Raw genomic sequence first — 15,908 nt, 5'->3', positions numbered from 1 at the left:
TAACAATAACCTGATCAGATGGTATCGTTTAATAGACAATTTGATGATTATATGGAGAGGTAGTAAGGAGGAAGCTTTGAGTTTCATTGAGAGTTTAAACAACAATAACCTCAACCTCAAGTTCACTGCCACCCTTAGTCAAGAGTCTATCACTTTCTTGGACACTGAATTATATATTCATGATGGACATCTTGAGAGTAGAATTTTCCGAAAAATAACTGCTGGAAATAGTATACTTCATGCAGCCAGTGCCCACCCGGCGCATTTAATCTTGAGCATCCCCTATGGGGAAATGCTTCGTTTACGCCGAGTATGTAGCAACCCCACAGACCTGAAGGTAGCTCAGGAAGACAGTAAAAAACTGTTTTTGGAACGTGGATATTCTAAACATGTAATTCACAAAGCTATAGAAAAATCCATGTTGTCAACTAGGGAGGAACTCCTGACTAAGACTATGAAGCAATCACTACTTGAGACTGGGGAATCTGATAACAGTGTGTGTTCAGAGGACAAGAAGTTCTGCATGATAACAGGATACAGCAGGTAACAAAGAATTATATAAAATCATAAATAAACATTGGCCTCTTGTTACCCGAGATTCCATCATTGGAGCCACTCTTCCCAACAAGATCTCACTTACTTTCAGTAAAGCACCTTCCCTTAGAGATAAAATTGTTGACACTAGTCCAGAGCCATTCAATAAAACATCTTGGTGGCAACAGAACAAAGGATTCTAGCGCTGTAAAACCTGCTAGGCGTGTGTCCATGGAGAAAACACTAGAACATACATGGACGGTTTCTCGGACCATCCTCACCCTATAACACAGGTTTTAACCTGTAAAACTGAATTTGCGGTTTATGTTCTCCAATGCCCTTGCCCACTAAGATATGTGGGTAGCACGAAGCATGCTGTACATAAGCGCATTTTGCAACATCTACGTGCTATTACCAATGGTGACAATACTTACCCAGTGGCCCGACATTTTAGGGAAATCCACCAGAGTAATAACAGCTTGCTCAAATACTGGGTAATTGATTCCATACTAGCCAGTAGAAGGGGTGGAGACAGAGAGAATAAACTGAGGAGGCTTGAGACTAAATATATCCTTCTACTTAACACCAAGAGCCCGGGGGGGCTCAATGTAACGGAGGATCTGTATACGTGTTTACCGTAGCCAATTCTGTACTAACATAGTATTGACTGTCATCCAAAATACTGATGTAAATTTAGCCCGGCTGGGAATTATACAGTGTAGCATAAAATATTCAAAATATTCAATCTCTTGATTTTGAATCTGACATTAACCTGTATTTACTGCCAATTGATTAAAAGTCTGATTTCATTCATGATGGGTATGGCTGAATATGGCAGACTAATTGGGTCCTTGGTCCCTGATAGTCATTCATACTCAGCCCCTTTATGCACTTTATTCACGGTGATTATTATTATTTCTTAACATAGTGACATAGAATAGAGATAGTGTAGAAGCTGAGGTCCCCTAAGAACACATAGTATGTTATTTTGACTTTTTCATCAATAGCATCTACGTAGGACTGTTGATTTAAGTATTTTTGTAAATATTTTAACCATATGTGTGGTTATTGATATGTATAAATTTGATGTACAGAATACAGTATTTCAATGATAGAACCCTAGATTTGGGTAGGTGACCTATCATGTGACAACTGATAATATTTGAACTATTATGCAATATATTGCACATTGCAAGTCTTTGCACCATTGCTAGTTTTTGCACATTAGAAATTGCACTATTGCGAATTTTGCACATATAAAAACAATATGCATTTGCACTTTATTATATTACAGCGTGTAGTCAATACTGTATTAGGTATTTTGGTATTTCACCAATAATTGATATTCTCAGTCCCATTAAGCTAGTAAAAGAAATGATGAAATTTATGTATTTTGCTTATGTGACCTCTGTTCAAATTTAAAGTGATTTATATGCTTTTTGTGTAAAAATCGGGTATTTTACCGTAATTCTTTATTTCAAAACTTTGGTTTATATCTGTTTTCCAAAATTTATACTTTGAAGACCTGCCAGTATTTCTTCTATGTTCACTATGACACAACACTACCCTCCCATGTGACGAACTTTACCCAATCACTGGCAATATAAAATGGTGTTTTCTCTAAATGAACATTGTCATGTGAACAAGGCTCGTGCGAGCCGAAACGTCATGAGGCTTCTACTGCACCTTAAATAAAAATTGGAGCACTTCAACTGGTCCGTGTCCGTTGGCTTTTTTCCTGGCTGGAGGTGGTCCAGAGCGCAAGGAAGGTGACGGTGTGTTGGACATATATATATATACATACACATATACACACATAGATATACATACACATATATACACTTGGAGATCGTACTGTATTTAAGTATGTTTACATTGAGGAGAGAGAGAGGTTTACGTGGAGAAATTCTCTCTAGATTACATAAGCACTAGCACTTTAAGTTGAGAAATGGATTGGCAACATTACTGTTAGAGGATATGATTAAGTCAGGTTATGTTTTGCATTTTAAAATTGCTTTTGGTCTTAGGTTACATACTTTTAGATAGATATATCAAATCCAAATAATCCTCAATTTGGGATTGAGTTTTGCATGTCTCGGTATATAATTCCGCGTAATATCTTTTAAATATTTCTCTAATTTCTTTAGGATCTTGTGTAGGGCCATTGATAGGGTCTATAATCTCTTTGATTGTATTATCAGTGTATTCCTGCCTAGTTCGAACTGCTAATTGGTGCCCTACTTTTTCCCCAAGCTCGTAAATCTTTTCTTTATTTTGGGTGGCTTTACAGATTGCCTTTAGTGTCAAGATTTCTCCAATTGAGTTTTTTGCGATAGCAACTTCTCTTATCTCCTCCTCGACGTTGGTGTTTCCCTGAATAGCCCTTTCTAGATCTTCCTCTTTTTTAGCTAGTTTGTTTTGTAGGTTTTTTAACTTCAATTTTGCCACTTGATTACTTTTGATTGAAAATCTAATGGTTTCTCCCCTGATTCCCGCCTTGAGAGTATCCCATACAGTTTCCAACAGGGCACTTCCGAGATTATGTTCTAAGAATTCAGGAATCCAATTTTCTATGAGCTGACAATATTCTTCGTTAAGCAAAAAAGCCCTTTCAAAAGTCTACCTCTTGTGATTGGATTGCATCTTTCCTGTATCAATGCTTATAATTAGAGAATTATGGTCAGACAACACCTTCGGTAGTCGATCTATGGAACAGTTTGCAGCAATACAGTGTGATGCAAATATATAATCCAACCTTGCAAATTTATAATGTGGGTGGGAAAAGAAGGTATAGCCCGGATTATTTCGAAAATGCATTTGCCAGCAGTCGGATATCCTGTGTGTACTACAAAGTTCTTCAAGGGTTCTAAAAATTTTCGGTTTCCTGCCTTGTTACGTGAACTTGTTATGCCCTTGCGCCCAGTCTGTTGGAAGATTTAGGTTGAAATCACCGCAAATAATCATTGGTAATGACCAATGTGCCAGTTCATTAGATAAAAATTCAAAGGGGTCTGGATCATCATCAACACTCCCATATATCGTTGACCATCCCACCCCCCTCTACCCCTTAGTGAGGCTTCCTGGTTCAGAGCGAACCAAGTTGTGGGCACCCGTGTAATCAGTAGCTCCAAGCTATTTTTATTCTTAATGTGTTAGGTTTTCAAAAATTGTTTGACATATATTCATATAAGTAACAATAAAGAAATTGCAATTATTTTTTAAACCCCTCTCACTTCACTTCCCTTCTGTTCTTGTATTAGAGAACTAGTTACATATAATCCAGTTGAGGCATTTTACTTAGGATTGTTGTTAATTTGAGTAGACTATTTTTTAGTCTTGCTTTTGTCTGAGTTTGTGATTTCTTTTAAGTATGTTTCTGCCTGTATTTAGCTGGCAAAGCTTCTCGTAATGCCGTTAAAGATGATCTTTACTCGTGCCGGGTTCTGCAAGTATACGGTGGCGCCAATTTGTTCAAAAGGAGTAAATACCTGTCTCATCCTCCACCTTCATTCCACTGTTGCATGGCGTAATCTGGCATGCAGAAGAACGAGAAACCTTTATATTCTCTTTTATTTGTGGGCCGAGCTAGGTCAAAATAGCTTCACGTAGTAGAAAGTTGCCAAAGTTTACCAGAAGTGCTCGTGGATACTGTGCAGTTGTCTGAGGTCTTTTTGAGAGGGTCAGGGGAAAGCCATGGGCCCGCTGTATTTCTTTGATAAAATCCCAAGTGTGTAGCTCTGGGAATGCTTCTTTCAGCAATGAAATTATGTAGCCCCTTGGGTCATTCCAAGACAGTTTTAAGTAGAAAACAATAGATTCATTAACGCAGCATTTACTAAAAAATTGTCTAAACGGGTTGCTGTATTGGAAGCAGTTAGATAGAATCAACTATGCAGCTCCACTCGTTGAAAACTAAATTCTCTTCTGAACATTTTTTGGTAAGGGCTGGATTTCCCCCCAATTCACAAACAATTACCTATTTGAACTTGTGCACGAGTCCCATCAATAAGGGAGGAAGTCAACTGATACGGACTGGTCATTTATTTATTTATTTAATTTGTAAGGCGCAACAGCTACCCAAAAAGGGTTTCCCGGCGACTGAGTGAAAGTGGATGGACTGTTAGCAGCTTGGGGAGAATTATTGGTTAAACAACCAGGTCTTAAGGGTTTTACTGAAGCAAGTGTTGACTGTTTCTTTCCAGATAGCAGAGGGGAGGGAATTCCACAGAGAGGGGCCAAGGTAGGCAAAGGATTTGCCTCCCATCCTGGATAATTTGAATCTGGGTACAGCGCAATTCTCATGGGTTGATGAACGGAGGAGACGGGTAGGCACATAGGGGTTTACCAAAGATTGTAAGTACTGTGGTGCCATGCCAGTCTTAATTTTGAACATGTAGCTCAGAACTTTGAATTTATTCTGTGCTCCACCCTGAGCCAGTGTAGGTTCCATATGTAGCCACATGAAGTGTCTCAAGCTGTTTGAACACCGAGATTGGCTTAGGATAGGGTCATTAGATGAGCCGTATTTCACACTGTAAGAGAACTTTAAGAGTCTACGTTGAGAAGGGACCAGGATTCCAGAACATTAGGTGGAGTATCATGTGTTTTTACTTGGTATGAAGGCGTGTTGCTAGCCATGTGTGGAGAGGGTGTGAGCTGGGGGGAGGGTTTAGACTGTGACTGAGAAGGGCTGCTGCAGTAATTGGCCGCAATGTCCAAGTACATTTTTTCTACTTTCTGCACAAAGAAGAGAGCGAGATCCTCACATTGACTTTTATTGAGGGGGGGGTGGTCACTAAGGTCTCTGAGCCAGCCAGTTGCTTGACTATGCCAAAAAGTGTTTTCGCACAGTGCAGAGCATTAGAAATAGCTGTAGAGACCAATGTGGCGTGGGCTGAGTTACAAATGTTATAGTACTGTTTTTTGGCCCTTTTGTATATATTTTTTGATTCAGGGGCGTAGTCCCTTCTACATTTCCTTTCTAGCACTTTGCATTTGGCTCTCTCTTTTTTAAGTGTGTCGGTATACCATGGCGCAGACGGACGATGATTGCTGATCTTTTTGTTTGCAAGGGGAAGACAGGGGTCTATAGCCTTCAAAAGCCATTTGTGTACGGTGTCAGAAAGTGCAACTTTAAGTCAGTGGTGGGTAAGTTGGAGCATAAGAGGTGGTTTAAGGCAGTCAGGTTGAGGTCTTTCCAGCCTCTTTTAAAAACCTGTATGGACGGGAAGGAGGTCTCAGGATTGATCGGTGGATTTAAACTAAACTTAGTTAAAAAATGGTCGGACCAGCATAGTGATAGAGCAGGAGAGCAACAGATGCATGATAGAGTGGAAAAATAGGGTCCAGTAACTGACCTGCCTTATGTGTAGGGCCGGTGTTAAGTAGATTAATGTTCATGGCAGCTGAATCAGAGACATGATTCGTGCAGGTAGGGTTAGTAAGGTCATCCAGGTGTATGTTCAGGTCGCCCAGAATTGAGAAGTTGGCTGAACTCATGAGCAGGGAGGTTATAAGGCTAGGAAAAGAAGCCTCCCAGGAGGCTGTGGGTCCGGGAGGACGGTAAACTAATATACCCGAAAAGGTAAAGTTAGGGGTTAGGGCCAGTTTGAAAAGTGCTGCTTCGCAATTCGTGAGGGCTAGGGGTTCGATTTTGCACTGAACTTTTGTTTTGAATAGGATGGCTATACCCCCTCCCATTTTGGGGCTTCTGTCTTTCCTAACTATAGCATGGTTTGATGGCAGAGCTGCGGGAACATCCGGACCCACGCTCTCATGCAGCCAGGTCTCCATTAGAAACAGTGCGTCAGGTTGCTCGTTGGTCAGGAGATCGAAAATGTCAGCTTTGTGCTTTGGGAGTGAGCGAACGTTAGTGTTTACAAAGGTGAAATCTTTGGCGATAGGAGCCGCCAGACAAGTTTTGTTAGTTTTGCTCAAGAGAGTAGTTGCTAATCTCTGAATGGTGTCGACAGAAAAGCCACAGCAGGGACATTTACCTACCCTTCCCTCTGTAGTAATTAGGGTACAGTCACAGAGAACTGGGGCGCGGTGAGTCAGTAATTGGCAGGATGTGAACATCAGTCTGTCTGGTAGATTTGGGCCAGGGGTCGTGGCCCCTGGTCCCTTTCGAGCGCAGACGGGCTTGACTTTGGTGCGCCAGCGGAGTAACGACGGCGGAGCACCAGCTGCGCGATGTGAGTGGCATCTTGATTATGAATGGGAAAGAGTCGGCTGCTGGTCAGCTGACTTACTGGGTCTGCCGGAAGTAGCAGTCACTTCCTGTTTTCACGTATGATTCCCTCCACACAAACCGAAGTATCGGCAGTGGACTGGGAAAAACGTGCAGTTTAAGAGCGGTAAGTGAAAGGTAAAATAATCGTGAGAGTAATTACAGTTTTGAAAATGCAAATGATTAAAAAATGAAGGTGAGGGGGAGGAGCCTTACCCAGGCGCTCCCAATTTCAAGCATGGACAGTGATTGCAGTACAATGTTAAAATGCGAGCGACTGAAAATGTAAAGGGTGCGGGGGTAGGAGCCCTATCCCAGGCGCTCCTAGTTCCCAGCAGAAACGAGGACTGTCAACTCAAGCGAGTCCGCTGCGCGAAGCGAGTGGCATCCTGATTATTAAGGGGGAAGAGTCAGCTGCTGGTCAGCTGACTTACTGGGTCTGCGGGAAGTAGCAGTCACTTCCTGTTTTCATGTATGATTCCCTCCACACAAGTCATTAAGCATCTACTGTCTGTCTCCCATGTTAGATAAGCTGACTGTTGAAGGCTGTATTTTTTTCATCGCATCTACAGAAGCAATGTCTCATCCTGCACCACTTTCTAAAAACAGCACAAAACCCTCTGCCCACATATTACATGAGAGAGAAATACTCACATCTAAGAAGCCTGTGTATGCACGCACAGGCAGGTGAAATTTAGAAGCATTGGAAATAAGTAGAATATTGCTATCTATATGAAGTGATGATGTAGACGGTGTAAATAGAAGTGAAAATATATATCTGGATTCATTGGGAGGTATTAAAGCTGGTTTGCTGAAGTTCTGGATCTAAATAGGAAAGGAAGAAAAATAAAGAAACATTTCTGTAAAATACGGTCAACCATATTTTGGTTTTAGAGTTAATGCCATATATAGAAAGAACTCCAACCTTAAACATAATTTTTGCTGCATCTGGTAACACAACATCATGGATGAGTGTTGCAAAACTAAATGTGTTGGTTATGTAGATTGGCCTCTCCACGGGGTCAGCTGGGCTGTCCCTGATGTGAAACAGAGTGGCGGCATGATCAAACCCCAAGTAGCTGTATGGGGGAAAAACAGGAATAAATAAGACATTCTAGAACACAGGAAGGATAGCTAACTCGACTTAAAACATGGTTGACTGATTCACTTCTAGTAGACTTAACATATGTTTGATTGCAGCTAATGAAAAAGCATACAACTTCTGCTGAAACCTAAATGTTTAAATAACCCAACATGTTAAGAATTGGCAAATGGGATTACACAGTAGTAGAAGTAACATCTTTCCAGATGTTATCTATTACTCTTAACTAAGACTTTCAGGATAAAGAAATAATAAGTCATGGCTAATAGTTTTTTAATACTAGACTTGTCAAGTGATGCATTAGATGCAAACGTGCCCAATCATCTAAGCATATATTTTAAAAATTTGTGGTACTGAAGCATAACAGAAATTAAAATTCTAACATGTAAGGAGAGAAGTTTTTCTTTCTTGAGGGTATGCCATAAACGACTTTTCCTTCAGTTTGATTTTCAATACTATTTAACTTATTTCGAACATCTTTGATAAAACTAGCAATTAGAATCTAAATCAGGAATTCCTACTCCGTAAAAAGAAAACAAATCAAAGGTCTTACCCAGTTAAAACATCTGCTTGATATGGGATTTCAAGTTTTGAGTAACTCTTTTCTTTTGCTTTCACTATTATTTTACCAGAGAACTGTGGTGCCTTCTTTGCTTTGGAAGCTGGAAACAAATATGGAGTTACTGAATACACAAAAACATAACAAATCATTGTAAACTTTTGAATAAACTACATTATTCACGGAGATGGTAAAAAATAGACATGAAACACTACTTTCAATACTGCAAAAGCTCTTTTTCTGAAATAGTTCATGAGAATGGGGCTTACAACACACCCTAGATTCTACAGTTGTACTCGTTCCCCATAATTCAAGTATGGTGCCCACTAGCTTTCCCCCTTTTTAACCAGACCCCTATCTTTTTATTAACAGTTAAAAATCAAGTAATTAAATTGTTGGAGCGATTGTATACTTAAAATACTGTATTCTTAAATGTGCATATTACATTATGAGTAAGTAGTATCACTTAGTGTACATGTCATGCAACTAGACCAAAACTACCAATAGTGAGCAAACTGAAGAATCAAAAGGTTGCAGCTTCTGGCTTGGCCTCCTACTTGTACATCAACAGAATGTTTTTTAACCTTAGCAACTGCCCACTCCGTATGCTAGTTAAAGCAGATTTAGGTTCAGAGGCTAAATACTGGATTGTTGTGACCAGATAAGAACAAAGAAGTTACTGAACCGTGCAGGAAATGTTCAAGGAAATAAAAATGTCAGCAGTGTCAGGATGGATCAGGCATGTAGAAATGAAGTCTTTATGAGGTAATGCTTTCGGAAAGGGAGAATTCTGGACAGAAGTAGACATGAATCATGCAGGAGAATATTCAAAGTGTGGATGCATTGGAAAACTACTTTCCAGAAATACTACTCAAAAATGGACAATAAATTTCAAAGGGCTCTCTGAAACCTACAAAATGTAGCTCTCTTCTTTTAACAGTTCTTTCTGATGGATCCACCCTCTTTTTTGAGAGTCATCACTTCTACCTACCCCACAGGTGTCAGATAGAATCATCAATCTGTAAAATCCCAGCAATGAGAAGCACTGAATTGCCTTTGACTATGAACATGGATAGGCATCATTGAATTTGACAAAACTGCTTCACGAGGGTGGCCATCTCTTACTAATTTACTAATACACACTGGGTATTTTTAACCTTTACAAGTTCAATCGAATAAGGTTTTATAAGGGCGCAATTCACGAGGGTCTCGTGGTGCGCTTTCTCATAGGGCCTGTAACCCAGAACGACAGTAGATCTGGGTGGGCTTAAATGTGTTCGGAACTCTTGATATTTTAGGAATAAGCAAAATAAAATTATCTAGGGCGTAACCATAAGAGTACATTTTAATGAAAATCGCCTTGATAAAATTAAAAAAGACTTGTGTAGGATGCAGAAAGATAATGGCCTTTGTATCGCTGATCTGGTCTACATGTTTCAGCCTTAGACATATTGCCCAATTGGGTTAGGTAACCTTCATCAGTACCAATATACCTAAACAATATGTAAAGAATACTTTTTGTGATTCAATAGTCATTCATGTAGACTTACATGCAGGCCTTGTAGTTACGCTTTAATCAAGAGTCCCCAGTCCTCCAATTCACCTACATAATCACACTGCCAGACCACCATTGTGATGAAAGTTTAACTATAGAGTAGGTCCAGATCATGCCCCCAAGGGACCACCTTTCATTCACATCCATGTATGTAACTTACAGTTTGTGATGGAGGCAAACAAAGTGTAGTACAAAGCCCTGATGTAAGCAAATATGATATATGCCTCCTCCTGGTTTGAACCTAACTTGTGGAAAGTCACATTCAGCCTACTTAAAACTTCCAGCTGAACACTGTCCATCCCCTCTTAATGGGATGCTACTCTGGATAACTCACAGGATACAGTTTTAGTCAGACAGTCACAATGTGCAATTCAAGAGATCTGACTCGCTTATTCATGGAGTTGTCAGTCAGGAAATGAACCATACAACCCCTCAACAAGAGCAGGATATCTGGGGCCCACCAAACAAACCTCTATTCAGGACAACAAATGAAATAAAAAGCCTGCACCAAGTCAATGATAGGCAAGACTTTCTGAGGAGGAAATAATCATGATGCTTAGTGTCCTGGCTTCACTCTGGGCGAAAACTTGCCAAAATCCCTAGAATTTCGAATCCAAGCGAGGCAATACCTGAGCTCATACAGTTGCACTGCTTTGGTTTAACTTCTCCAAACTCTTATGTACTTTGGAATTAACAAGAGGTTCTTTATCATAAGGCGTATCCAATACCTTTGTATGAATGAATTAATGAATACTTTTATTTTTCATTTTATTAAACCTTACAATTAAGACTAAAACACTGCTCTAGGTAAGACCACAGTAAAAATCCAGCTATCCTTATGTTTAACTCCTCGGACCCGGATTCATTTAGTTATTTCGTATAGTTGATACATTAAGAGATAGTTTTGAGATGTATGGGGAGGCAATAGAGGGTCAAAGAATCAATACAAATACATAATCAGTGACAATAATAGTCAAGATCTTGTAGACACACAACTATAAAGTGCTTAGTGCATCAGCAGATGCATTACAGTACAAAGCTAAAATTAAGATGGACAAGGTGCAATTCAAAGCACAGACAAATACCATGTGACTATGATCTTAAAGACATTAATTAGCAGATTGCAGAGCCTAATTCAAAAGGATGAGGAAGGCAAGTGCAAAAAGCATAGCTGATGACAGCCGTGAATTTTAAGGTTCACTAAATTAAAGTGCCCAGTGCATTAGCAAGTTACAGAACCAGGCAGGAGTGAGCAAGGTACAGTCAAGGAACATTTTGAATCCCAATTATGTCTATAGTTTTAAAGGACAAGTTACTTACCTTTGGTAACGCCTTATCTGGTAGAGACATGATCTAGCCTCAGTGTCCTTAACTTTGGATTTCTCAGGCACCAGACTGGATCCGGAAGATTTGCTTTTTAGCAATTCCCCAGCGCATCTGTAGGTGGCATCGGTAGGCTCTGCATGGTGTCACCCATGCCATAAGTGGCGTCCGCGTCACGCATATAGACGCCAATTCGGCGCATTGACGTTAACTACTTTTCACGCCTTTACACCCCAGAGATTTAGAAACTAGGGCCCAAAAAGAAAACAGCCCTGACCCAAGAAACCTCTCCGAGGGGAGGATGGGTGGGTCCGTAAGGAATCTGCAGCTAGATCATGTCTCTACCAGATAAGACGTTAATGAAGGTAAGTAACTAGTCCATCTGTTAGAGCTGCAAATTCCTTACCTTTGAATAGATACTCAAGCAGTGCCATTCCCAGAGGAGTGACTGCGGATAAATTTATACTAGGAAATCCTGCAGGACTGAGCAGCCAAAATAGCCATCTCTGCGGCATGAGTATCCAGTCAGTCCTGATTAACGTGTGCAGGGATGCCCACATTGCTGTCTGACAGATGTCCACATTACAAAGCAGTGGTTGCAGCCTTCGCTCTGGTGGAATGAGCCCTTAAGCCTTCAGGATGCTTCTTGGCCAGAACATAGCAAATTTTGATGCGGATGAAGATGCACCAGGAGATGGTCCTCTTCTGCACCGCACAACCTTTCTTCGCTCCACCGTACCCCATGAAGAGTGGGTGGAAGTCTTGTGTGATCAAGGCAGAACAATGCTATTTTTGGGTTCAGGCGGTGGAGTCGCTCCTCTTCTTTAGAGGGATGCAGAGGAGTGTAGAAAGTGGGCAAGGTAACAGATTGCCCCACATGAAATGGAGTTACAACTTTCAGAAGAAAAAAGGCCATATCGTGAAGCACAAATTTGTCAGGGAATATCACCAGAAATGTGGGTTTTGACGATAAAGCCTGCAATATCCTCACCCTCCTGGCAGATGTAATTGTCACTCAGAAGGCTGTTTTGATGGTGTACTGCCGGAAGGGGCAATTATGTAGGAGCTCAAAAGGAGCACACATTTGGAAAGTGAGAACCAAATTAGGTTCCCACTGAGGCATAATGAAAGAGAGAACATATGTACAAGACCGTTCAAAAATCTATGTACAATGGGTGACTTAAACAGGGAAGGTTGTTCTATCAGCCTCAGAAAGGCAGACAAAGTTGAAATATACCATTTCAAGGTGTCCAGAGCAGTACCCTGCTGGTCAAGGGACAAAATAAAAAGCAAAATATCAGAAATGGAAGCAGAAAGAGGATCAATAGACTTTTTGGGAAAATATATTACAAATCTCCTCCACTACCAGGCGTATGCCGTCTTGGTGGAGGTATGTCTGGCAGCCAGAAGAACATTGCAAACTTTGGGAGGAAGGTTGAAAGCTATCAACTGCTATTGCTTAATCTCCATGGAAGGCGGCACATAGTTGACCGGTTCAGGTAGAGGACCCTCCCCTGTTACTGCGACAAAAGATCCTCCCATCGGGGCAGCTTGATCAGAGGATCAATGATCATCTGTAGAAGCTCTGGACACCACTCTGAGCTCAGTCCGGAGCCACAAGGATGATTAGGGCACGGTCGTTCATGATCTTCTTGAGAACGCTGGGCAGGAGTGTTATGGGTGTACAGTGGCCTTAGCTTTACTAGAGTTGAAAAGCATCTCTGAGCAAGAGCCACCTTGGAAACTCTAACGAGCAAAACTGCTGACATTGCGTGTTCTCTGCGGAGTCCTCTAACCAAGGCTCTCCTCATTGCTGAAAAAGACCTTGGGCCACAGCCAGATGGCGACGCCATTCGGGATCCGCTAGACAACAATGTCTGAATTTGCCCGCCCTGGCATTCCGGGAACCTGCCAGGTCTTGAACCACCCGGGGTAAGACCTGTTCCAGCCATGTCTAGAGATGTAGGGCCTCTTGACAAAGATTCCACGACCCCACTTTGCCCTGTTTGTTGCAGTACCACTGCACTAGCCTACCCTTGATGGAGGATAGAAGGTCTTTTTCTTTTTAATGCAGTCGGATTGTTTGGAGCTCCAGCATATTGATCTGGAGCCTGGATTTCGCCGAAGACCAGAGTGCTCTGATCTCCACCTCTCCCAGATAGCCCTCACATCACAGAAGTGATGCATCTATCACTACTGTGAGATCTGGTTGGGGGAAGGGAAAGGGGCTCAGCCTCTGACCCAAAAGAGGTTTGTCAGCCACCACTGCAGGTCTTGTGCAGTCCCCTCCAAAATATGGACCGTGTTGGACAGATCACCCTAATGTTGTGCCCACTAAAACTTCAGGTCCCACTGTCTGGCATGTGTCACTAGCAGGATGCAGAAAGCCATGATGCCCAGCAGCCTCAGTCATTCTCACCGAAATCCAGGACAGAGGCTGAAACATCGGTATCACAGCCTGAGACAATAAGCCTGAAACGGAGCTGTACCCAGAACGGCCCTGATGAAAGGGAGTGTCTGATGGAATCAGGTGTGACTTCGGCACATTGACAGAAAACTCCAGTGAATGCAGGAGATTTGACCTAGTCTGGAGGTGGGAGGCGGCAGCCTGCGGTGGGCTCGGGGAGCTCATCTTCAGCAACCAGTTGTCTAGATAGGAGAAAACTGGTACACCTGATTTGCACAGATGAGCTGCAACCCCCGCCATCACCTTGGCTCCTCCCAGGAACTAGCAAAAACCTGGAGAAACAGGTAACCTCAGCGCTGGCTACTCACCTGGAATCCAATAATCTTCTTCATCCCTCTCAAACCGGCTTTCACCCCTGCCAAGGCACAGAAACGGCTCCATTAGCAGTTGTGGAAGATTCTAGAAAAATTCTCGATGCAGGAGGCTCCTCTACTGTGATTCTTTTAGATCACAGCGCGGCCTTTGACCCGGTCAACTACCCCATTCTGATCCAACGACTAAGAAATCTGGGTGTGTCTGGAGTAGCCTTAACCTGGCAGCAATCTTTCTTGGAGGGAAAATCTTTTCAGGTGTTCGAGGGTGAGGCCACTTTTAAATCCTGGCCCCCCCAACAGCAGGGTTCCACAGGAATCCTCCCTGAGTCCCACTCTTTTTACCCCCTACACGGACCCCCTTTTGGACATTGTTCTTCCCTATGGGGTGCACATTGTGACCTATGCTGATGACACCCAACTGGTTGTTGCACTTGACCACTCAGATAGGGCCTCCACCTGCCTCTGTACCTGCCTTGAAGAAGTAACCAAGTGGATGAAACACTTATCTAAAATTAAATGGTGACAAAACCAAGCTTACGCTCCTTGGCAACCCTTCTCTTTTTAAGACCGATACTATGTGGCCAGCCTCGATGGGCTCAGCACCTGTGCCCAAGTCAGAAATAAAAAGCCAGGGCTTCTTACTGGACTAATATCTCAGCTTTAAAGTCCAGGCTAGAAGGTGGTGGCTTCTTGCTTTGGCATCATAAGGATGCTTCGTAAAGTGCTTCCTCTGCTCCCCAATCAGGCAAGAAAGCTTGTGGTCCAGGTGCCTATTCTTTCACAAAACAATACTTAGGATAACAATGGGTCAGCAAGTAGAACTATCCAGAAAAAACTGTTGTCTAAAGGATACAATCACGAAATCCACAGAGAATAATTCGTGGTGGAAATGATTCCCATCAGATTCCCATCCTGTGCCGCCCTACATCATTTGGGATCCTTCACCCGAAGGAAGTGGTGTTCATCCACTATGGATTAGGTAGACTGTAGCCTAATTTGATAGAAGGGATCTCTGGTGTAGCAGCGAGATTGAATGGCATCAGGGGGTAAACTGACTAGCAGTGCAAAATATTTTTTGTGATAAAGTAACAGTGCTGAGTGCAAAATGGTTAGTTAAGATTGGGTTGTGGAAGTGGAACAAACGATTTTAATGGAATCCTATCCACACCCAAGGCTAAAAACAGTGCAAAGTAGTGTTAAACAAATAACTATTGAGATGGATTGTAGGTCGACATGTTTCTGCAGTGGATATAGAGTCAAAGGATCTCCTCCTGCTTCATCAGGACCTTAAGATAATGCTACTGCTTAATGTGAAGAAGTGAAATAAACTATATCACCTGGAATTCGCCCGTAAAGATGATCCAGATTGGTCACAAAATCACAGCGAACGAAAAAACAAAAAGACACACAGATATTAGAGAAAGTTTACAAAACAGACACATTATGTGATTTATTACATTTGCCAGTTATTTTTTCTGGTCAGTTGATTCTATTTAGTAATCGATTCTGTAGTCATAATAATATTAGACAAAGAACAAAGGGTATAATTATGTCCACTCACCCAAATTATGGGGAAAACACGCCCCACCTCACCTGGCTACAGCTCAGGGAAAACGGAGCACCGCTCTATGGGAGGGAAAGAGGTAAGTAAAATGAAGGAAGGACTAAGTAGCTGTTTCAATTACAACAAACACGGTGTCAAATTTATTCAATTGGGTAATATTGTGTATATACCCAATTAAAGTTGTTAAGCGTTATGATTGCATATAGTGTAGTAACATGCATTAAAACATTTCTGAACAGTATGCCCTGTTAGTCTATACAT

The 15,908-nt window shown here is 41.8% G+C and overlaps 1 protein-coding gene across 1 annotated transcript in view; it reads right to left on the bottom strand.

The window, feature by feature from the left end:
• The window catches only part of LOC147668662 (transmembrane protein 131-like), a gene marked incomplete at its 3' end in the record, with an annotated part of 812,034 nt that overhangs the window by 201,063 nt on the left and 595,063 nt on the right, over positions 1 to 15,908 (bottom strand). Inside the window, exons 13-15 of the mRNA XM_086948537.1 lie at positions 8,419 to 8,527; positions 7,689 to 7,842; positions 7,418 to 7,588 (exon numbers count right to left, since the gene is read on the bottom strand). Coding sequence (XP_086804663.1) covers positions 7,418 to 7,588; positions 7,689 to 7,842; positions 8,419 to 8,527 — 434 coding nt within the window. The remainder of the gene's footprint in view (positions 1 to 7,417; positions 7,589 to 7,688; positions 7,843 to 8,418; positions 8,528 to 15,908) is intronic.

Source organism: Lissotriton vulgaris, unplaced genomic scaffold (assembly GCF_964263255.1).
Source record: "Lissotriton vulgaris unplaced genomic scaffold, aLisVul1.2 SCAFFOLD_700, whole genome shotgun sequence".
NCBI lineage: Eukaryota > Metazoa > Chordata > Amphibia > Caudata > Salamandridae > Lissotriton > Lissotriton vulgaris.
Note: the sequence above shows the minus strand (reverse complement) of the source record. Positions and strands in the feature narration are given on the sequence as shown.